This window comes from Mchenga conophoros, linkage group LG6, assembly GCF_057382185.1.
Source record: "Mchenga conophoros isolate Kocher_MC1m ecotype Shallow Benthic linkage group LG6, M_conophoros_male_GT1.1, whole genome shotgun sequence".
Lineage (NCBI taxonomy): Eukaryota > Metazoa > Chordata > Actinopteri > Cichliformes > Cichlidae > Mchenga > Mchenga conophoros.
In genome coordinates, this window is record NC_140531.1 from 1,975,150 (window position 1) to 2,000,340 (window position 25,191).

The 25,191-nt window shown below is 45.0% G+C and overlaps 1 protein-coding gene across 1 annotated transcript in view; it reads left to right on the top strand.

Annotated features, from left to right (window-relative positions):
• The window catches only part of slc43a1b (solute carrier family 43 member 1b), a 35,171-nt gene that overhangs the window by 5,026 nt on the left and 4,954 nt on the right, over positions 1-25,191 (top strand). Inside the window, exons 6-13 of the mRNA XM_085275801.1 lie at positions 8,677-8,769; positions 9,142-9,275; positions 10,277-10,419; positions 11,140-11,286; positions 11,814-11,849; positions 24,291-24,423; positions 24,650-24,779; positions 24,862-24,935. Of these exons, the coding sequence (XP_085131927.1) occupies positions 8,677-8,769; positions 9,142-9,275; positions 10,277-10,419; positions 11,140-11,286; positions 11,814-11,849; positions 24,291-24,423; positions 24,650-24,779; positions 24,862-24,935 (890 nt within the window). The remainder of the gene's footprint in view (positions 1-8,676; positions 8,770-9,141; positions 9,276-10,276; positions 10,420-11,139; positions 11,287-11,813; positions 11,850-24,290; positions 24,424-24,649; positions 24,780-24,861; positions 24,936-25,191) is intronic.

Sequence of the window (25,191 nt, forward strand, 5' to 3'; positions counted from 1 at the left end):
TGCCTTGCATCTGCATTCTATCTTGCAACCACCAGATGGCGATAGCTGCGACTGCAGAAGTCTATGGTAAATGGCATATTCAGTTTTTTGCAGCCGGAATGGAGGCACCAGAAACATTTATCACGAGGGGTCAATCGAGTTAAAGTCAGTTATAACAAGTTCACTCAGCAGTGATGGGAAGCAGAGACTTGCACATGGAACAAAGTTCGCAGTATGATGCAATATATACACTGCTGGGCATCAGACTGCCCCATATCCCTACGTTTCCATCTGCCCCAGGTCCAAACTCCAACCACCTGTCCACACAGTCAGATGCAGAACATACTTAGAGTGTGTGTGTTTTCAAAAACATGTTCTAAATTCAGCAGCAGTCCTTCAACCAATCACAAAGCTGGCTGGTCAACACACCCTCCCACGCCCCTGTCAGCCCCTCACTCCATTGGTCTCTCTCCTACAGACCTAAAATAACATGAGCCTGAGTGGGTGTGTGTAGGTGAGTGTATTGTTTGTTAAGGGTTCAGGTCAGGTAGGGCAACAAGCCGATATCTTAGGGTTAAAAACAGTGTCTAAGTGAATGTTCCAAGTGTACCCATATGGAAAAGAAATCGTAAAAACATATATGATTTACTCATGAAAGTGGCCACTTTCATGAGTAAATCATATATGTTTTTAGTAAGTATACAAAACATACAAGTTTCATTATATAATTTTTTAAGGGATCTTATATGTGTTTTCACTCTTGTATGCTTTTCATACAAGTTTCATACAAGAGAGATAATAACTTTATAAGATTTATATATATCTTTTCCATATGGGTAATGCTGGCTGAAGTTATTGAGACACAATGGTGTGTGTGTGTGTGTGGGGGGGGGCTCTTACATAAGTACCTGATATATATAGTCAGTAACACTTGTTTAGCTTTGATAAAGCTGCCGTATAATAACTGGTTCCCAGCTCTTCCAGCATCCACATGTCAAAGTGTCCTGTCCACAAATCCAGTGATGATGTGAGCGAGTTAGAAACAGTCAGAAACAGTCAGAAACAGCACCAGAAGACATGAAGTAACGTGCCGGGTGGCTTGCAGTAAAACACTTTGAGTGCTCAGCCAGAATAGAAAAGGAATAAATCAGACATGAAACCAAGTGTGTGCTAGTTTATGTAAAACTGAATATTCAGCAGAAATTTAAGAAACCAGCCGGCCACGATCCAGAGTGGCTGCAGCATGTTACTGTGAAACAACAATGACTCTTTTTGCATTTTCATTTTATAGATAGATAGATATGTATACCATACCATACATATACTGTATATACATATGCATATGCATCAATATTAACATTCTTGTCTAGTTATCGGATTTATGTAGCTACGGGCTTGTGCTTCATGTTAATTTGCAATGAATTAACACAAAAAGACCCACTGGTGTCATTCTGTGGAACTGACCTGCAGCTGGTGTTGTGATATTTGTGGTTGGAACTTCATGCTTATGCTTTATAAGCTGTGTGTCCACAGAGGCAACACAGCGATGGAAAAGAGGGGAGGGCTGATAAGAATGGAGAGCCAAGGCAAACCTACAACATGGGAACATTACTCTGGGAAGGCATGACTTCAGCTGAACCTGAGGCTGTAGACAGACAAATAAAACCCAGTGATATTTACACTGGGGCAAATGAGGGCAATGTACAAACAAAGAAACTGACGGCCTGTTGCATGCTATAGCTGAATTCTCCGATATTATCGGTTTCATTTCATTTCATTTATGTAAACAAAGAGTGTTTCTCATGACACCTTCAGCGTGAACACTTGTGACACCATAGTTACAACCCCAATTCAAAAAAGAAGTTAAGACGCAACGTAAATAAAAACAGAACTCAATGGTTTGTAACTCTGACAAAGTCATGTTTTGTTTCCACAGTATAACATAAAAATGATTTTAAATATTTAAACTGAGACATTGTATCATTTGATTAAAAAAAAATGGCTTGTTTTGATTAATGGGAGCAACAAAAGGCCAAAAAGGTAAACGATACTAAAAAGAAACAGTTAGAGGAAAACACGGTGACTGTACTGCTCTCTCTATGTGTTGAACTCCCTGAGCGTGAACAGCCAGCCAAACTCAAGAGCCAGGGAGGTGAGCGTACTTGCTCCTCGAACATAGTGTTGAACTGACATCATTGAACTGGAGTGAAACTAGAAACACATAAAACTAAACTCTTAATGATTGTCATACAATCAGCAGGTAAGTGTATTTAGCCACTAACATAGGAGACTTCAAGATAAGCATCCTGTAGATATACAATCTGATATTAATACAAAGAACAATAAGCAGGTAGTGGGCAAGTGTACACTTGTATCATTAGCTCAGAAGCTACGACCTACAACTACTGCACTTCAAGGAAGGTACGAAATAATGTCTCAAACACCCCATTACTAATTGTCTAATATACAAAGAACTGACTGAACTTACTTTTGCTTTCTGAAGGAGTATTTTGGATTCAACTCAAAAGATTTCAAAGGTGTAGCCATGCTTTCCCCACTGTTCCTGTCTATGCACATGTCAAAATAAAGGCTTTCCTGTCTATTCGGATGTCAAAATAAAAGCTTCACAAATTTCTGATGTATAACAATAGAAATACAATTTCCTCTTATTTGTCTCATTAGCATGTGAACATAGTCAAAACAGAACAGTGACTCAGAATCAGAATCAGAATGGGTTTATTGCCAGATGTTGAGGTTTACAACATTAGGAAATTGCTGCGGTGCTTCAGTGCAAACAATAAGAATTAAAGTGCTATGTAGAAAGAAAGATATGTGCATGAGATATACATGAGATATATACATGAGAATAAGAATTATGAGTGCTACGTAGAAAGATATATACATGAGTGCAGGTGGTGATCAGTGCCAGACATGAAATGATGCAGTTACACAGCGTAGGGTCATGTGTTAGTGGCGGGGACAGTCATATGGTTATTGTTCATGTGTCCGACAGCAGAGGGGAAGAAACTGTTCTTATGGCGAGAGGTTCTGGTGCGAATGGACCGGAGCCTCCTGCCTGAGGGGAGCAGGTCAAACAGACTGTGTCCAGGGTGAGAAGGGTCAGCTGAGATCCGAGCTGCACGCCCCAGTGTCCTGGAGGTGTACAGGTCCTGCAGAGATGGGAGTCTGCAGCCAATCACCTTCTCAGCAGAGCGCACAACACGCTGCAGTCTCTGTTTGTCCCTGATAGTGGCTCCAGCGTACCACACGGTGATGGAGGAGGTGAGGATGGACTCGATGATTGCAGTGTAGAACTGCATCATCGTCCGTGTTGGCAGGTTGAATTTCTTCAGCTGCCTCAGGAAGTACATCCTCTGCTGGGCTTTCTTGATGACGGAGGTGATGGTGGGCTCCCACTTCAGGTCCTGGGTGATGGTGGTACCCAGGAAGCGGAATGAGTCCACAGAGGTGATGGGGGTGTCAGTCAGGATGATGGGGGGGAGTGGGGCTGTGTGCTTCCTGAAGTCCACAATAATCTCCACTGTCTTCTGGGCATTCAGCACCAGGTTGTTGTGGCTGCACCAAGACACCAGACGTTCAACCTCCCTCCTGTAGGCAGACTCATCCCCGTCAGAGATGAGTCCAATAACGGTGGTGTCATCTGCGAACTTGATTAGCTTGACAGACTGGTGGGTGGAGGTGCAGCAGTTGGTGTACAGGGAGAAGAGCAGAGGAGAAAGAACACAGCCCTGAGGGGAGCCGGTGCTGATGGTCCGGGAGTCCGAGACATTCTTCCCCAGCCTCACGTGCTGCTTCCTGTCCGTCAGGAAGTCAGTGATCCACCGGCAGATGGGATCAGGCACATTCATCTGGGAAAGCTTGCCTTGGAGATGGTCTGGAAGGATGGTGTTGAAGGCAGAGCTGAAGTCCACAAACAGGATCCTGGCGTAGGTTCCTGGGGAGTCCAGATGCTGCAGGATGAAGTGTAGGGCCATGTTGATGGCGTCGTCTACAGACCTGTTGGCTCTATATGCAAACTGCAGGGGGTCCAGGAGGGGGGCCGTGAGGGTCCTGAGATGGGAGAGAACCAGGCGCTCAAATGACTTCATGACCACAGATGTCAGAGCCACGGGTCTGTAGTCATTTAGTCCAGTGATCCTAGGTTTCTTGGGGACAGGGATTATGGTAGAGGACTTGAAGCAGGCAGGCACATGACATGCCTGCAGTGAGGAGTTGAAGATGCCAGAAAACACTGGGGCCAGCTCGTTTGCACAGTGTCTGAGGGTGGCAGGAGACACGCCGTCTGGGCCGGGAGCTTTCCGAGCATTCAGACTCTTAAACTGCTTCCTCACATCTGCTTCATGAATATGAAGAGTTGTGGTCGGAGGAGGTGGTGTGAAATCCTCTTTTGTGTGGGGTGAGGAGGGGGGTGTTGTAGGTGAACGGTTTGAAGGTGGTGATGGCTCTATGGAGGGGGGAGAGGTGGGGGAATGAGTGTCCAAAGTGTCTCTATTGTTGGGGCCGTTGGAGGTGTGAAGGCTGCCTGATGGCTCGTCAAAACGGCAGTAAAAGTCGTTAAGGGTGTTGGCCAAGAGCAAGTCATCAGTGGAGTGGGGGGTTTTAGGCTTGTAGTTTGTGATATTCCTAAAACCTTTCCACACAGAGGCCGAGTCATTCTCTGAGATCTGCTGCTGCATCTTCTCAGAGTGCTGATGTTTAGCAATGTCCACTTCTTTAGTGAACCTGTACTTGGCCTCTCTGTAGCAGACCCTGTCTGCGCTTCTGAACGCCTTTCTCTTTTCCAGCCACAGCTTTTTGAGTTTAGGGGTAAACCAGGGTTTGTCATTGTTATAACTCACCCTGGTGCGTGATGGCACAATGCTGTCCTCACAGAAGTGGATATAGGAGGTGACAGTGTCCGTAAACTCGTCCAAGCTGTTAGAAGCAGCCTTCATTGTGTCCCAGTCTGTGGTCTCCAAACACGTGCGAAGCTCCTCCACAGCCTCGTTGCTCCACAGTTTTTTGGTCCTCACGACAGGTTTGGAGAGCTTCAGCCTCTGTCTGTACGCGGGGATCAGGTGGATCATGACGTGGTCAGAAAGTCCGAGTGAAGCGCGGGGCACCGCACGATAGGCCCCGCTGATCGTGCTGTAGCAGTGGTCTAATGTCCTCTCCTCTCTGGTCGGGCATTTAATATACTGCTTGTATTTCGGAAGCTCATGGCTCAGATTGGCTTTGTTAAAGTCCCCAAGAGCAATGATGAGAGAGTCCGGGTATGTCCGCTCCGTGTGGAGGATCTGCTCCGCGAGTGCGCACTGAGCTGCTTGCGCATCCGCGTCTGGCGGGATGTAAACAGCGGCCAGGATGAATGAAGCAAACTCCCGCGGAGAATAAAACGGTTTGCAGTGAATAAAAAGATATTCCAGAGAGGGAGAGCAGTGCTGAGCAATCACTGTTACATCTGTGCACCAGCCACTATTGATGTAGAAGCAGACACCTCCACCTTTGGTTTTACCGGAGAGAGCGGCCTGCCGGTCCGCGCGCAGCAGATGAAAGCCCTCCAGCTTGAGCGCGCAGTCCGGGATGTCCTCACTGAGCCACGACTCCGTAAAACATAAGACACAGGAGGAGGCAAAGTCTCTGTTCATGCTTCTCATCAGGGCCAGTTCGTCTATCTTATTCCAGAGTGAGCGTACATTAGAAAGGAAGATCCCAGGAAGGGCCGTTCTCAGTCCGCGTTTCCTCAAACGCACGAGTACGCCGGCTCGCTTACCTCTCTTTCGACGTCTCACTTTCCTGATCAGAGTCAGCAGTAAATCTGCCGCAGATGCGACAAATATTGGAAATAAATCCACAGGCGTTGTAGTCCTGCAGTTAAGGAGCTCTTCTCTGGTGTAAGAATATCCAGAGGAGTGCCCAGACACAGAAGAAATGCACAAAAACAAAACAAAAGTAACGCACTGAAGCACCAGGGCATCCATACGCGGCGCCATCTTGGTTTATGACTCGTCAGGTTAACTGACCACAGGTCAGTAACAGAAGTGAAAAATAGATAAATAACCCCGCATCTAGAAACTGTTCAGATATCTCAGAATAATGTCCGTCAGTGTGAAACTGTGAAGACTGTGTCATCGTAAACTGTACGTGATAGCAAAGGATTCTGAGAATGTGGAGAAACCTCCGAGCACAACCATCGAACCTGGAACTGATGGATGTGTGTGCGTTAAGAACAGGCACGATGGTGCCGTTGAATCAGGGACTGGGCTCAGAAACACCTCCAGTAGTGATGGTCTGTGAACACAAGTGCAGCTTCTGTTGTTCTTCGAATGAAGGTGTGTGAGAAATGAAGGTGTGTTATTCATATCTGTGATACAAATATGTAACACACACAGCAGCTGCTTATGACCACTGCTGCTACAACAGTGTAAGTGTAAAGATCAGAGCAGGACAGCGCTGATCCACAGGAAACGACACGAGCAGAGCCTTTGAGACAAAACAGAGACGCTTCTTCTTCATACTGTCATAGTCAATATACACCACGTTCCAAATTATTATGCAAATAGTGTTTAAGTGTTATAAAGATTAAATAAGTTGTTTTTCAATTAAACCCGTGGATGGGATTGTGTCTCAGGACTCTTTGTATCACTGAAATCAATCTCGGACACCTGTGATCAGTTGTTTGCCAGCTGAACCCAATTAAAGGAAAAACTACTAAAGGAGGATGTTCCACATTATTAAGCAGGCCTCCATTTTCAAGCAATTTAGGAAGGAAAAATGATCTCTGCTGAAAAGCGTGAAATAGTTGACCGCCTTGGACACGTAATGAAAACCTCTTTCACGAAAATTTACGTGTGATCACCATAATGTTAAGAGATTTGTGGCTGAGTCAGAGCACACATGGGTTCGTGCAGATAAAGGCACAATGATGAAGGTTTCTGCCAGAGAGCAGCTGCTAAAAGACCATTACAAAGCTGCAAACAGACATTTCAAGCTGCTGGTGCCTCTGGAGCCCTGCGAACGTCAAGCTGTAGGATCCTCCAGAGACCGGCAGCTGTGCATAAACCTTCTATTCGGCCACCCCTAACCAATGCTCACAAGCAGAAACGGCTGCAGTGGGCCCAGAACCACATGAAGACTAATTTTCAAACAGTCTTGGTCACTGATGAGTGCAGCGCCACCCTGGATGGTCCAGATGGATGCAGAGGTGGATGGCTGGCTGCGTCGTCAGCTAAAAGGTAGTGGAGTCGTTTTTGAGCTGGAATCACGGGGAGAGTTTCAGACTGACCACTTTCTTCCTGGTACAAAAAGAAGAACTGTGCTTTCTGCAACACAACCATCTTCATGCAAGACAATGCACCATCTCATGCTACGAGGCACACCTCTGCATCTTTGGCTGCTATCAGCATAAAAGGAGAGGAACCCATTCTTCCCTGACCTCAATCCTACTGAGAACCTTTGGAGCATCCTCAGGTAAAAGAATATGAGGGTGGGAGGCCGTTCACATCCAAACAGCAGCTCTGAGAGGCTATTCTGACATCCTGCAAAGACATTCAAGCAGAAGCTTTCCAAAAACAAGTTCCATGGATGCAAGAATTGTAAAACTGCTATCAAATAAGGGGTCCTGTGTTATTGTGTGACTTGACCTGTTAAGATGTTTTTGATTGAAATAACTTTTGATGTCAGTGAAATTGATCTACTAATGCTGCAAATTCAACAAATGACCATTTTCAATTCTCTACAACCTATAAAATCTTTTGAAACTCTGTGTGCGTAATCATTTGGAAGGCGCTGTAGTAACTTAACACAGGACGTGTTGATTAAAGTCTCTCCTGACATGCACTGTGCAGCTTGTTAAAATAAGATGATGTTAGTCAGTAGAAAAGCAAAAGGATGAGCCTTTGGCTGGATCCAAGCTCACCCCAGAGTGCAGAGTTATAGATAGAGTGAACTCTGAGTAAATGCAGTCATGACTAAAATTATGAACGGCTGTGTGGATTTGACACAACTGAAACCATATTACAGCCCAGTGCATGCTGTCACGGTGGCTCTGTCTTACAGAGCTGTACAGTTTACACCCAAACCACCAACTGAACATCTTCCTGTAGAGAAAAAATATTTTCACATTTCCACTTCATGTATCCCTCCACTCTCTGACTCTTACACTAATTTGTTGTTTAAGCAACACTTAATGAATGAATGTAACTACAGAGTTACAGTGTAGCCGCTTGGCTACATAAGTAACGTTTGAATAAATTAAGACAAATGATGTATTAAATGTAATCCTCCAAATATATGAAACTGATGCAAGTTTCAACTGAGTATTACAGCCTGTAGTGTAACTGAGCCACATTCATGAGGCGGCACTGTTCCACGTGTGTCTATACTTAGAGTGACACACACGTGTGCACACACACACTCGCACACCCAAACACACACACGTCTGGTTTGCTCTCCTCGTGGGGACCTGGATTTTGGTCCCCACCAGTATAGTAAGAACCCATAGACACACACACATACACACACGGCACGACTTTTTTCCCCTGTGTTTGTACAAAGCTTTTAAGAGCGCCACCTGCTGGTCACTTATTAAAATGTACAACTGTAGAGAAAATGTTGAAAGCTCTGAAGCTTTTGTCCTTGGACAGAAACTCAGATTTGCTCCGTGTGACAGCACGATCGTTTCTCTCTCTCATCTAGCTGCCGAACATGTTTGGGAACATTCGATCAACCATCCTCTCCCTGATGATTGGCTCCTATGCTTCTTCAGCTGTCACCTTCCCCGGTGTCAAGGTACAGACACACACTCACACACCTCGTTGAAAGGTGGAAAACCTTTCTTGGCTGAAAGCTAAAAGATATTGCTTGTTAAACTGTAGCAGAAGGGTTGTAAACTGTAGGGAACATGAAAGAAGGCAAAGGGGGCAGAAGGACCAAAAAGCTGATGACAGAGAGTACAGTGGACAGGAAACAGGAAGAAGAATAAACAAGAGACAACACTGGGCGGAAATAAAAGGGAGGATACTGCCGTGAGATTTCACATTAACAGTAACTAAAGGTCAAGTTTGCAGCATCATGCACACGTTTTACCTTTCCTTTATTCACCTCAACCCTGAAATCTCTTCCCTCATGCTTCTCTGTCCTACTCCTCCTCCTCCTCTCCAGGTGATTTATGACCTTGGCGTCTCTTTCCGGGTCATCATGTGGGTCTGGGCTGGAATGGCGTGCACTGTGATCCTAAACTGCTTCCTGAACTGGCCCACTGAATCTTTCCCTGCACCCGAAGACATCAGATACACGTCAGTTTTAACAGAATAGACGAATTAACACTGGAAACTTTGTCAGACGTTTAAAAGTAGAACACAAGTCTCATGATGAGACAGTTGTGATCAGTATGATTGCTCCTACAGAGCGTAGTGATCATATCTGAACTGTAAGATAAGATAAGACTTTATTGATCCCACAACGGGGAAGTTTTTGCGTCACCTCAGCTCAGGTACAGATATCAGAAGGAAATACAAAAATACAAATAAGTACAATCAATGAAAAAAGTAAGATAATACACTACATACAACGGTAGCATACACAGTATGTGACTATGGATATGGTTGGAAATATGGAAGACATCAACTATATAGCTTGACATAACTATTGTACCACTACTATTCCTATTTATAGACATGTACACCTTAAATATGCATATGTATACATATACATGCATATACACCTGCACATGTCCGTACACATGGAAGGTCCATTATGCATGAAGTGGTGAGCGTGGATGCTCCCTGGATTCCCACAGCGGTACCAGTTTGGGGTGATTCCATTCTCCCTGAGAGATTTCTCCAGGGACGACACAAAAACCTGAGTGCAGGATGCAGAACTGAGAGCGCTGAGAGTCGACTAAAGCTCACAATGGAAAGAGACATGAACAAAACACAGAGAACAGAAGAGTGACAACAACACCTGGGACAGCTGTGCACAGGCTGCTCAGAGGACAGAGTCATTGCAGTCGGTTAGGCTATAAATCACTGCCTTCAGACTAATATAGATATTGACGAGGGAATCGCTCCTCATGTTGTGACTTCATGTTACCCACTCATGTCAGCTGTCACGAGGCTTCATGATGAACCTTTCCCATGTGTTCTGAGTTTTACAGATTCAGTAACGTCAGCTGTGGTTTCGGGCACGTTTTATGAGTATCTCCAAAAGTCTTCAACTTAAAACATCTTTGAGATAGTGGGAATTGCACATTATGACTCTTCCCATTACATTCTGTGTGTTTTTTTCCTCTTAACAGTAAAAGGGTGAAGATAAGTGGGGTTGTGACAGAGGACAGCGTGACCGGGGACAGGAATATCACCCACATGACTGCAATGGAAGACACAATGGGATCCAGACAGACAGTACCTGAGCACACAGACCCCCACAGCACAGCCCAAGGTATTTGTTTTGTTATTTTGGCTTTAGTTTAAGTTGAGCTTGCTGCCAACACTCAGTGATTTTATTCTCAAAAAAATCAAGCTCCCATCGTCCGAGCGGTCATCTATGGCTCCCTTGCCTTTGATGAGGATTAAGTGTTGCCCCGAGTCCAGAAAAACACCGTCAGGGTCTTGTTCACGAGGGGAGAGTCGACCAGTGGTTGACAGACCAGTGGTCCAGCATCTGCAGTGATGAAAGTGATGGGAAAATGGTAACTGGCCTGCATTAGTATAGTGCTTTACTCAGTCCCTGAGGACCCCAAAGCACTTTACCCTACATTCACACACTGGTGATGGCAAGCCACACCTGCCGGACACTGGCGCCACCGGGCCCTCTGACCACCACCAGTAGGCCAACATGGGGTTAGTATCTTGCCCAATGATATTTGGCATACAGCCAGGGGGGAGCCTGGGATTGAACCACCGACCTTCTGATTAGTGGCTGACCTGCTCTGCCATCAGAGCTACAGCCACCCCTGGGCTTTCTAGTCTTTAAAGACTTGTGTGCACTGTAAACTACCATGAACAGCAAAATGAACTGTGTGAGAATCTGCGATGGACCTGAACTCTCAGTGAACTGAAAGAGTTTTGGCTGGAACCTGCACGGCTCTGAGGTCTGTATCTGCTGAACCAAAAGCTAAATGTACATTCATACATTTTCTCTCTTTGTCTCCTTCTTCAGCGTCTGTGCCGCTCTGTCATTCTGTGTGTTCTCCCATATTCCTGTGGAGTGTTATCACCATGGCGATGACACAGCTGAGGCTCATCTTCTTCATGGGTGCTATGAATAAGATGATGGAGTTCCTAGTCACCCACGGCGACCCCAACCGTAAGAATAATGGTCCATTTTCTATTTTTTAAATCTAAATGCTCCATGGTTTATTTCATTGGCCCTGCGACAGACTGGCGACCTGTCCAGGGTGTACCCCGCCTCTCGCCCCATGACAGCTGGGATAGGCTCCAGTTTTGGTATTCCTTATGTGGTTTTTAAAAAAAAACTCTATATCAAGTGTTTAGTGTTCTGCTGGGTGAAAGTTAAGGTTATGGCACAGAATTCACATCATTTTTATTCTCATCAAACCATTTAGTAAACCCTCTCACCACATGAATGCAGGCAATCTGGAAAAGACTGCTTTACCATAGTTTCACCGTAGCATAAAGGCAATCACTCAGATCTGCAATGAGCTTCCTTGTAAGGTGCACATTGGAGCCAAATCATCAAATCAAAGGGAACATGGTTTCAGCGTTTCTTTTATTTGTCACTTGTTTATAGGGCCAAAGTGAGTGTGCTGCTAATGAGAATAATTGCTGTTAACCCGTCTCTGGTAATCCCTGACCTGCTGCTGTCTCTTTCAGCCTCTGAGGAGCTACAGAAGGAGGTGGAAAAACAAGGTATAAACCAAAACACTCAGTTCTAATGGTGCACACACATGACTGCTGTCCACTGAGACTCGACCCAGGACCAAGACCTGTTTGGGTCCTGACTTAAGATTCAGATTGGTTTTACTCTGTGGAAGGAACATGTTAGACTTACAAGAAAGCACCTTGAACAGTGAGTTACTCAGATTTCATGGGAACTTCGTGATTCATTTTCTAGAGATCAACCAAATGCAATTTTCTTGGCCAATTCAAAATTGCAGCTGTTTTGTAAAAGGCCAATACCTGCTTTGATCGGCTCTGAGCTCTTGTTCTTGTGCTATGACTAGATGCAAGTGTAACACACCCAAAGAAAGACTCTAGGTCTGACCAACCGTCTCAGTCGTGGGCAAAAAGATGACAGTCAATAAAATTCTAAAAGATAATTTATTGACAAAAAATATCAAGAGATAAAAGATAAAACAGTCCAGTGTCCCATTTATGAATCAAATAAAAACACACAGTCCCAAGGCCAGAGCCAGCTATGCCACACGGCCAGTTACACTCCATGTGTTGCCTGTAACAGGGTTAGAAGTTGTCCTTGGAGACCCACCACCCTGCAAGCATATAGCCAGTGGTCACTCCAGCCTCTGCAACTCTGCTACCTTTAGGCTGTGGCATATAATAGGCCCTGGCCTGCACAGAGAGACAAAACTACACTTTCACTATAGAATTCATAGGACAAAACCCATCCATCCCAAACATATCTGATTTCATCACATTACATACCTGCACAGAGAGACAAAACGACACAACAGTGTTTGTAGTGTGGGCTATAAGTAGACCAGTGTATCAGTGCAATCAAGTACACCTGCCTCTAATTAGTCCAACCCCATTCCACCCATTGGCTCACCAAAAATGTGACACACACACAAAACCACTCCCAACCCAGTGCAACTTCACACAATAATATGGAGCTGAATTAACACAGGTACATTAGTCTACCATGTTACACCCCTCCCTGCTGAAATGGTCATTGTCCCAATGACCATGTAATCTATAAATATTAGTCTCCAAATCTCTGTGGAGGCAGTCCTTTGGTTGTTCTTGTTGACCGTCTGGGTTCTTGATGAATGAGTCCTGTCTCGATGCCTTCTGGGCCAGCCTCGAGGGGGATTTCTGTAGGAAGCCAAAACCCGACCCAGGGTGGAGCAGCTGGAGATCTACCAGTGTGTGGCCATGCATTTCCAGTTTTTAAATCTTCCTGCCTGGCTGTCTCCACCTCACTCCTAGAGTTCTGCATATCTTGTTGCATAGGTAGCAAACAAGGTCTCATTAAGTTACGATGCATCACTTTCTCAACATTTCCCCCTTCTTGTCTAATTACATACACCGGCAAATCAGGATCTGCTTGTTTTATGACGACATAAGGTCGCTGCTCCCACCTATCTGCCAACTTACCTCGGCCCCTTGCTCTCAAGTCCTGTAGCAATACTCTCTCTCCAGGCAGCAATGGAAGAGCATCTGCTTTCAGGTCATGATATTTCTTTTGCCGGGACATTTCAGAGTCTCTATGGTCTTGAGCTTTTCGGAAGGCATACTGCAGCCGTCTCTGATGGCATTGCACCCAGTTGCTTACAGAAGAACAGCCCACATTTTCAGTAAGGCCCATCAGCCGATCCTGGGGAAGAAATCCATGCCTTCCAAACATCAAATAATGTGGTGAATATCCTGTAGAACTGTGCACTGTATGGTTATATACCTGGATCATCTCAGGCAGGTGATCTCGCCAGTTTCTCCTCTCTTCACCTAATGTGCCCAGCAACCCCAGAAGAGTCCGATTAAGCCGTTCACAGGCCCCATTTCCAGCTGGGTGATAGGGTGTTGTATGATCCTTCTTTATACCATACAATTCACACAGCTCCTGCACTAGTTGCGATTCAAAGTTAGGACCTTCATCTGACAGCAGTCGTCTCGGTGCACCAAAGGGCTGAATTACCTTGCTCCAGAGTGCTTTAGCTGTCGTCACTGCAGTCTGGTCTTTTGTAACTGCAGCCCAAGCAAATTTACTGAAGTGATCCACCATGACCAAAACATTATGATACAGATCTTCTGGACCGTTTGTGACCCGTGGTAGGTACCTATTTAAAATAGGACAGAGCCGTAGGCGCACAGTCAGTTTAAAAGAGTTTAATTTTTAATACAAAATAAAAGTGTAACAGCAGCACCTAAAAACAATTAAAAACGTTACCTTATTAAAAACGATAAAACTGTACGATTGCCCGTGAGACAGGACAAGCGCTGCGGGGAACAGTTTAAAAACAAATCGACATAGCACACAGGTTAAAAATGGACGGCAACTCACACATGACCCCAAATGGGTAAAACACTATAGAAAAAAAAAGGCAAATCTTCAGCGCCGTCTTCACTCGGGCCCCCCGCTGTGCATGCAAAAGCGGGGAGGCAAAAAAAGGATTTGTTTTCCCTGCAGCGCCTTCACCGCCTGCGAATCAATATCTGTGGTGCCTACTGATACAGAAAAAGTAAAACAAAAAAACAAAACCATCGACAGCCGCAGCAGTCAGTCCGTCGACTTACACCAGTTTAAAACAAATTAAAACACACTGATGTGTCGGGTCCTTTGCCCGCAGCCAGAAATCCACCTGGCAAAGCAGCAGCTCGGTACTCTGTGAATAAAAGGCAGGAGATCATTAGCTGGACAATAAAACACAGGAATATTCCTCCACTGAATGGGTTTTGTTACCTGTCCACAAGTTCGTGTCACACCCTAATAAATGTGGGTCAGTGGCGATGAAGTCCACTATACCGTTCTCACGGGAGCAATGTTTCCCACCTACAAGGGTGCAAATAACTGTAAACCTCTGCCAACAGCCAGAGCTCAAGTGGTACATTTTTGTGTAACCTACCGTTCTAACAGAAGTTTAGGGGAGGACGCGTATCAGACTTTCATAGTTAAGAAACACCAACTTGCCCAACTCGGACCAAGCGCTCGCAGCTTCAGGTTTGCAAAGGAATACCCAATTGCCCACACCTGCGCTTATGAAAGGAGCGAAGACTAGCTCCGCCCACCAGGGGCGGTCCCAAGTCTCCAGGTCTCACCTGTCACACACCTATAGACAAAAAGTCTACAGACAACAGTTCCATGGGTGCAGATGTCTTAATGGGAATCAACGGAGCATGTTTCGCAGCAGCCGCTTTACGCAGGACACAGGCCTTACATTGGGAACACCAATTTATAACATCAGCATTTAATTTGGGCCAGAAATATCTTCTTTTAATGAGGGATATTGTTTTTTCTGGGCCCCAGTGTCCTGCATATTCATGGTACAGTTGCCATATAGAATACTTCTCACCCTCAGGAACCAAAATTTGAACTACTGGATCGACCTCCTTGGTATCATGTGATGTCCGACACAGCACTCCATCTTTTAGTGACAGTCGTTCCCAGTGCCGCAGAAGACAGAACAGGTTTAGACTCCTGTTGCCTCTCACGCTTATTTGGCTGATGGCCCCTCTGTAGATAACAGGCCACCCTTCTTAGCGTTGAGTCCTCCCCTTGCAAGGCAGACCACTGAGATGGCGTGCGTTCAGGAAACAGAGGCACACCACAGGTTACATTTTGTAAACCCTCCTGGTTAGAGTTGCTTACGCCAACACACATTGCTCTGACCACATTTACTTCAACCTGTTTAAAGGATGGAACCTCTACTTCTTCCCTTTGTCCCTCTGTAGCCTCAGATACTACAGGTGATGGATATCTGGATAGTGCATCTGCACTCTGATTAATACGCCCTGGCCTATATTTGATCTCAAATTGAAAACTAGCCAGGCGTGCTGCCCATCTCTGCTCTAAGCTACCAAGTTTGGCTGAACTCAAATGTACCAAAGGGTTATTGTCTGTGTAAACTGTAAAGGGTACACAATACAGATATTCAGCAAATTTCTTGGTTACTGCCCAGGTCAAGGCCAGAAACTCAAGTTTGAAGGAGCTATAGTTCTTATCATTTTTCTCAGAAGGGCTCAAACTCCTACTAGCAAAAGCAATTACTTTCTCTTTTCCATCCTGAACTTGTGCAAGTACGGCTCCTAAGCCCTGGTTGCTGGCATCTGTGTACAAGATGAAAGGTAGATTAAAATCAGCAAAAGCCAACACTGGTGCAGATGTTAGAGCCATTTTTAAAGAACTAAAGGCTGTGTCACATGTAGAGTTCCATTTAGTGGACAAGGGAACATCCTTCCTCTTAGAATTTTGTGATGCTCCAACTAATATTTGATTTAATGGTTGGGCAATTCTTGCAAAATCTTTCACAAATCTCCGATAATAGCCTGCCAGACCCAGAAATGATTGTAATTGTTTCACAGTAGTTGGAATAGGCCATTCTTGAATACATTTAATCTTGTCAGGGTCTGGAGCAACCCCTTTTGCTGAAACACGATGACCCAAATACTGAACCTCTGGTTTTAGAAGACAGCACTTCTTGGGTTTTAATTTGAGGCCATGCTTTGACAGTTTACCAAGGACTGCATCCAAATGAACCAAGTGGGTGTCAAAATCTGGAGAATAGATTATTACATCATCTAAGTAGACAAGTACAGACTGCAAGTTTTCTTCACCCAGGCATACATGCATCAACCTTTGGAAGGTGGCTGGTGCATTTGACAAGCCAAAGGGCATTCTGGTGAATTCAAATAAACCCATGGGTGTAGTGAAGGCTGTTTTTTCTCTGTCTGGTGGGGACACCCCAACCTGCCAATATCCACTGGCAAGATCAAGTGTGGAAAAATACTTTGCGTTACCTAAACTGGCAAGTGACTCTTCTATTCTTGGAAGAGGGTAAGCATCTTTATGGGTCACAGCATTAGGTTTACGATAATCCACACAAAATCTAAGTGTCCCATCCTTCTTACGGACTAACACAACCGGAGAAGCCCATGGACTGCAACTAGGCACAATGATGTTAGCATCCAACATACCTTGAATAAAACTCTTCACCTCCTGATATAACTTTGGTGGAATTTGTCTATAGCGCTCACGGACTGGTGCAGCATTGCCTGTAGGAATTGAATGCTGCATGGTGCTTGTCAATCCATAATCTTCCTCATGCACAGCAAACACTGCTCGGTGCTTATGCAATAAAGCCTGCAGTTTCTCCAATTCCTCTGTGGACAAATGAAGACCAGTTAAAATCAGGGAACATGCATTTCTCCTTGGGCAGGGCTTGCGTTTGGTCCATACTCACTCTGTGTTTACACCAACACGAGTCATGTTCACACTATTCTCTTGTATGATATCTGCTGGGTCAATAATAAAAGTCTTAGCCAACTTCTGATGTCTATAAAGGTACATTGGTGAGTCATTAAGGTTTTGGACCCTAATCAAAAGCCTCCCATCATGGACTGTAGATAATGTTCTAGCAATTAAGACTTCACCCACCTCGACAGGTTCCACCAGGCATTGATAATCCCTGCCATCCACTCCAGTCTTCGTACGACCCCAAACCAACATCTCACTCCGAGGGGGAATCTGTATAGGATGGCGATTTATGGTACGTACATACCCAATGGACCCATCTGAAGCTGCAAACCGTGCCTGACTGGCACAAATCTGAAAAGCAGTAGTCCAAGCTCTCTGTTCGGCCCCACTAGAGGAGAGGTAGGCTAATGGCTTCTCCTGATCCATTTTTTCATAACACTGAAATAACATTCATACCCAGGACGCCTTCATTGTCGGTTAAACATTGGTCCTTAATCACCAAAAAACCACATTCAGGGAGTTCCACCTGTCCAATCTTCACATGTAGCAATACATAACCCAGGTATGGAATATCTAGTCCATTAGCAGCCTCGAGCACCAGCCAGCTGCTTGCATCCTTCAATTTCATACCATTACTGCCAAAGTGTTTAGAGAAGTAGCTGTTCTTTATCAGTGACACATTTGATCCAGTATCCAGAATACACTGTATTGGAACATCATCAAGACACAAGCTGACTTTAGGAACTTTTCCAATCAGTTTTTTCACATCAGTTTGAGGCCCATTGGCATCGACACAACCCACTGTCTGGGCCACCACAGTGGTGTCGTCTAGTTTAACGATCCAGATCTAGGCTTGCTTTTACAGAACCGAGCTATGTGGCCTGGCTGGGAACAAGTGTTACAGATGGGGCTACCTTGTTCATCATAGCTGTTTGAGTAGACTCTGGGTCTGCTCCCTCCTTTCTTTCTTGATCTGGACTGGTCAGTCTGTTTCCAGTCCAAAGTCTTTTGTGTAGCTTGATGAAGTTCTGATCGGATTTCTTTGATCAAAGTCTGTGATAAATCATTGAATTGTGTGGTCATTTGCTTGTTCATGTCCTCCCACAACTCTGATTTGATCTGTTCCATATCCTTAGCATTACAGGTCTTGTATCTTTCACCTTTGGCAGCAAAACACTGGACTGGATCAACCATTTCACCATAAACGTGTTCCCTCAGGATTAGTTCTGCTTTAATTTCTGCAAAAGTCAACTGATCATTCATTAGAATTTTTGTTCTGAATTCACCTCTAAGGGCAGTGTCTCTCAAGCCTTCAACCAGATGATCTCTGAGAAGAATATCTTCGTCATTGATACCTCTACGGTCCTTCGTCTTTAACCTGAGAAAATGTTCTTGTATTCTCAGTGCAAATGAACTGATGTCTTCATGTGTTTCTTGGCGAGCGTTGAAGAACTGAGAGCGCAGGACCGAAGCAGTTGTTTTATCCCCATACAACTTCTCTAACTCATTAAAAATTAGCTCAGATGAATTACGCTTCTCTGGTGCTAGAATTAAAATCTCTCTTTTAGCCTTGCCTTCCAAGCAACAGAGTGTTAATTCTGCTCTAAAATCTACAGGAACTCCTTGCAAAGCAAATGTTGTCTGCAAATTACTTTTCCATTCACCTAGACTAATATCTGAATCCTTCCCTCTAAATTTAGTTGTGAGCATATTAAACATAGGGATCATACCAAAGGGCCTAAACCCTGCACTAGAAACTGGTGCTTCTCTATTTGGGCCAGACTGTAATTCACTCTGATCAGTCATCTTGCTTTTGCCCACTACAGATTATGGTAGCCAGATCCTGTCGACAACGCCAGTTGTAACACACCCAAAGAAAGACTCTAGGTCTGACCAACCGTCTCAGTCGTGGGCAAAAAGATGACAGTCAATAAAATTCTAAAAGATAATTTATTGACAAAATATATCAAGAGATAAAAGATAAAACAGTCCAGTGTCCCATTTATGAATCAAATAAAAACACACAGTCCCAAGGCCAGAGCCAGCTATGCCACACGGCCAGTTACACTCCATGTGTTGCCTGTAACAGGGTTAGAAGTTGTCCTTGGAGACCCACCACCCTGCAAGCATATAGCCAGTGGTCACTCCAGCCTCTGCAACTCTGCTACCTTTAGGCTGTGGCATATAATAGGCCCTGGCCTGCACAGAGAGACAAAACTACACTTTCACTATAGAATTCATAGGACAAAACCCATCCATCCCAAACATATCTGATTTCATCACATTACATACCTGCACAGAGAGACAAAACGACACAACAGTGTTTGTAGTGTGGGCTATAAGTAGACCAGTGTATCAGTGCAATCAAGTACACCTGCCTCTAATTAGTCCAACCCCATTCCAACCATTGGCTCACCAAAAATGTGACAACCACACAAAACCACTCCCAACCCAGTGCAACTTCACACAATAATATGGAGCTGAATTAACACAGGTACATTAGTCTACCATGTTACACAAGAGTTTAAGTACGGATCCTGGGGAGGGAAAAGGGGCAGCGGCCTGGGTGGAGGTACACTGAGTCACTATAATGAGAAGAGACAGGCAGTCAGTGGCAGTCCAGTGAATCACAGCCAGAGATTAAGCTATGATGGTTATGGTTTACGTGTTGCAGGGGTAGGCGTCAGGCAAGGAGGGTGTCTAGGGGGTCTGGGTGAGGAGTGGTCAAGACAGAGTCCAGAATATACTTGGAGCAACGGCCCTGGCAGGGGGCAGGTAGGTGAAAGGCCACGATGGAGGGAGTGCAACCTGATAGCAGAAAACCAGCGTCCAGACAGAGATGCGTATTTTTCCTGCTTGTGAAGTGTGACGTGGTACTATGACAGAGAGAAAACACTGTGGGTAGAAATGCAAAAGATAAGGTGGCCACGACTAAAGCGAGTTAGCTGAAGATCTGGCAAAGGTCTGTTGTGAGTGCTGGTCTTAAATGCTGGTGACTTGATTGCATTGAGCTGTGAAGGCTGATTGGAGTCTCCGCCTGAAGGTGCAGCCCAGCAGAGTGGAAAAACCCCGCACTCACCTGGACCATGACAGTTGGTTTCAGCCAGTTTGTCTTTCTTGGCTTCTTTAAAATGGCCATGTTCAAACTTTTTGTGGTAGTCCACCTGCAGTTTACTTTGGTGAGCTGTGTCTTCCCTCCCAGTGTTAGCATGTGGCATTATTGCATGTCCACGATGTAACTACTTCTGATGTTTCCTCTACATTTCACCTTCACTAGTTACTTTGCCTTGTTTGGTGTCATTCGTTTCAGCACAACCTCACGTGTCTGAATTTACAGTCATGTTTTCATTTTGACAAACTGTATTAACACAATTGATCTAAAATCAGACAAACAACAAAATCCGAGTAGAAAGTTATATTTGTTACTGTAACAACCACAAACATGTTTATTGAATCATATTTCATAACTTTAAATGCAAATATAAATTGTCAGTTTTAAAATCATACGCACAAGTTTTGCAAACAACAAAGTGATTTGCAGCCATTTACCTTTTTTAACCATGTCAAACTGTTTACAGAACAATCAGCTGTTCTTCAATAAGATGCCACAAATTGTTTGTACCACTCCAAATATTTCTGTCCACTATAAAGGAAACATCACAGCCTGATACCTGCAGGTCTGACAGCAGCAGGTGTGTCACTGCTGTTTCTACCTGGAGACAGCAGTCGCCTCATTGTTCTGACACACAACACAACACTATCCACAACACTACACACTAACTACACAAGACAACACATTAACTACACACTCCAAACATCTCTCACATCTCAAAACTCTCTCTCTCTCTCGCCGTCACTCCTAAATCTTCCTAAACAACCAAATGTCATGTTGCCATATCAACATGGTGCATTTTCGCACCAACATGAACGGGCTGATTTTGGTTTGATTTTTCTTTTTTGCTCATTAGCAGAGAGGTCTCGCTGCGCTGTCCTCAGACAGTAAACACACGTATATATTGTTTATCATGACTCTGGTTTTACGTGGCCTATCAGCACAATTTAAAAACTGGCACCTTGTTGCTTTGTCATCTTGAAGTGGTCATGTGATCGGCTTACCACGACTACTTTATTCTTCCTCAGTCAAACAGCAGCACTCATGCCATTGTTTTGCCCCCTGAGCTCCAGGTGTTGTGCCAAAAAGTGATCGTCGGGCAGAAAGTGATCGCTGTCCGCGGGAGCGCAGCTGCTTAAAGCTGCAGCGCCCAGATTACTTACAGCTACTTCTGTGCAGCTGATATAAGATGCTGTAAACTACAGACAGCTTCAACCGTCTGTTTGCTGTAAAATAGTAACGCGACCGCACCGCAGTTTCTTGTTAGTAACGGTAACGGCGTTGTAACGATAGGAATAGTAATTAGATTACTCGTTACTGAAAACAGTAACGCTGTTATTCCCATCACTGGTAATCGGATATGTGGGAAGCTGACATGCCGGTTACCTGTCTATGTCGAGAGCACTGAAAAATTCCAGCTCCAGGCCCTGTCCAGTCAATGAAAGAGTCTGCAACATTTAAAGATATTACAGGATGACATCCTAGGTGACAGGTTTGACCAGCCCACAACCCCCCCACCCTCACCCTCACCTTCACTACAGAGTCCTCTCCCCACTCTCCTGCCTCCCTCGCTTCCCCCCCTTCCTGACACCATGACACCCCCCTCCTCCAATCCCTCTCTCAGCAGCAAGACATCTCCCCCCCTCCCCTCCTCCCAAACATCTCCCAGTGTCACAGTGGATCAGGTCAGGAGGCAACTGAGGAAGCTTCGCCCCAGAAAGGCAGCAGGCCCAGACAAGGTGTGTCCTAGGATGCTAAAGGCGTGTGCTGCTGAACTTGGGGAGCCGCTACAACGAGTCTTCAACCTCAGTCTGCGACTGGGGAGAGTGCCCGCCCTATGGAAGACATCCTGCATCGTCCCGGTCCCCAAAAAGAACCGGCCCAATGAGCTGAATGACTTCCGACCGGTGGCACTGACGTCACATCTTATGAAGACTCTAGAGCGGCTCTTCCTCAACTTCCTCCGACCACAGGTACAACATGCCCAGGACCCACTACAGTTTGCATACAAGGCGGGTGTCGGAGTTCAATTCAATTCAATTCAATTTTATTTATATAGCGCCAAATCACAACAAAAGTCGCCTCAAGGCGCTTCATAGATACAGAGAAAAACCCAACAATCATATGACCCCCTATGAGCAAGCACTTTGGCGACAGTGGGAAGGAAAAACTCCCTTTTAACAGGAAGAAACCTCCGGCAGAACCAGGCTCAGGGAGGGGCGGCCATCTGCTGCGACCGGTTGGGGTGAGAGAAGGAAGACAGGATAAAGACATGCTGTGGAAGAGAGACAGAGGTTAATAACAGATATGATTCAATGCAGAGAGGTCTGTTAACACATAGTGAGTGAGAAAGGTGACTGGAAAGGAAAAACTCAATGCATCATGGGAATCCCCCGGCAGCCTACATCTATTGCAGCATAACAAAGGGAGGATTCAGGAGTGGAGGATGCCATCCTGTACCTCCTACACAGAGCCCACTCACACCTGGATGGGGGAAAAGGCACGGTCAGGATCCTGTTTCTTGACTTTTCCAGTGCCTTTAATACCATCCGGCCCTGTATGCTTCAGGAAAAACTGAACAGGATGGAGGTGGACCCCTGCCTGGTGGCTTGGATCTCCGACTACCTCACCGACAGACCACAGTACGTCAGGCTGAAGGACATCACGTCTGACACTGTGGTCAGCAGCACAGGAGCACCACAGGGAACTGTGCTGTCCCCTCTTCTCTTCACCCTGTACACCTCTGACTTCTGCTACAACTCTGAATTATGCCATATTCAGAAGTTTGCAGATGACACGGCCATCATGGGGTGTATCTGGGATGATCAGGAAGAGGAGTACAGAAGTCTGGTGAGGAACTTTGTCGCATGGAGTCACACAAACCACCTGCAACTCAACACCTCAAAGACTAAGGAACTGGTTGTGGACTTCGGGAGGTCCAGAGAAGGTCCACTGCCGGTTCAGATAGAGGGGGAGGGGGTGGAGGTGGTCAACAAGTACAAGTACCTCGGGCTGTGGGTGGACAATAAACTGGACTGGTCATGCAACACAGAGCACCTGTATAAAAAAGCCCAAAGCCGACTGTACTTCCTCAGGAGGCTGAGGTCTTTTAACATCTGCAGGAAGCTCCTGAGGATGTTTTACCAGTCGGTGGTTGCTGGAGTACTTTTCTATGCTGTGGTGTGCTGGGGGAGCAGCACAGCAAAGAAGGACTCATCCAGGCTGGAGAAACTGATCAGGAAGGCTAGCTCTGTGGTCGGCATGAAGCTGGACACTCTGGTGACAGTGGCAGAGAAAAGGACATTAAAGAAACTGATGGACATTATGAACAATGCTGGGCATCCTCTGCACACGGCCATTAACAACCAGAAGAGTCTGTTCAGTGACAGGTTGCTTCTCCCCAAGACAAGAACTAACAGACTTAAAAACTCCTTTGTCCCACACGCCATCAGACTGTTTAACTCCTCTCTGGAGGGGAGAGGGAGGGGAGACAGGAGGACAAAGGAGGGAACAACTAAGCTGTAGTGCCTCTTCACCTCACTGTGCAATACCTTGTGCAATACTTTTTGTAAATAGTCAACAGTGCAATAGACTCAATACTTGAAATGTGCAATTCACTTGTATTTTTATTTTTATTCCTATTTATTCTATTTATCCCCTTCGTATATTTTATTTATATTGTCTCTGTATTTATATATGTGTGTGTGTGTGTGTGTGTGTGTGTGTGTGTGTGTGTATATATATATATATATATATATATATATAACAATTCTGTAACTGTAACTTCGGTCGTTGCTGTGCTTTTTTTGGAAGTCGAATTTCCCAGAGGAACCCACCCGAGGGATTAATAAAGTTCTATCTTATCTTATTGGCCCACAACGTTTGTTAGACGGGAATAAAAGCTGTAGTACTGGTGGTAAAGAAAAGTAATACAGCTCAGAGATATGGCTTGTGCCAAAGATTTAATGTTAACGTATTGTTGATGGATTTCATTGTATAGGTTCAAGTTGTGTCTGGCCATGGGGCAAATGATATTACCCATGTAAATCACTTTTTATTGACTCCCCCTCTCTATAAATGTCCTCTCCAGTTGGATTCTACTCATCTGTCTTCGGTACGATGCAGCTGCTGTGTCTACTGACCTGTCCGTTGATTGGCTACATCATGGACTGGAGGATGAAGGACTGTGAAGAGGAAAGTCCAAACACACAAACAGACAATTGGTATGAAAAGTGTTCAGGATAAGATACTACAGACAGACCCAAAGGCTGGTGTTTAGTACATAGGATGGGTTTAATGTTAACTTTGAACTTGGATTGCGATATAAAAGAGGAGAAGCCTGGTGGTGTCACTAACATCACAGTGTACCTCTGCATCTTGATTTCACCACATTCAAACTTTTTGTGTAGCCATGAGCCTCTTTTGACACTTGAACTTTGTCCTTCTCAGCCAACTGAATGCCTCAAAGAGGAACAGGAAGATCCAGAAACTCACTAATGCCATGAGAGCTTTCATCTTCACCAACCTCCTGTTGGTCACCTTTGGCATCACATCCCTGATAGACAATTTGCCCTTACAGGTTAGCAAAATCCTGAGCTTCAGAAGTCCTCACTGACACATCCGAGTATCACTGTTAACATCTGACTTTGCTTCTCTGATAGATGGTGTCATTCATTCTGCATACCATAGTAAGAGGATTTGTTCACTCCTGCTGTGGAGGTCTCTATGCTGCTGTGTGGGTAACAACAGGGCTTTTACAAAGCTACAGTATTTATATATTAACATATGTAATGTGAGAGATTTTGCTTACAGTTAGAAACCCTGTAAGGAAGGCATGGGCAAGGAAATCAGAGTTTAAAATATTGATTTTCAGCCCTAACATGGGGTCCTGTGCCCTCGTATACAACTGTACGTGGAAAATGACCACACAGGCAGCTGAACTTTGTTTTATATTGTTAAACTGCATCGCCGAGTGCTGTGACAAGTATTTG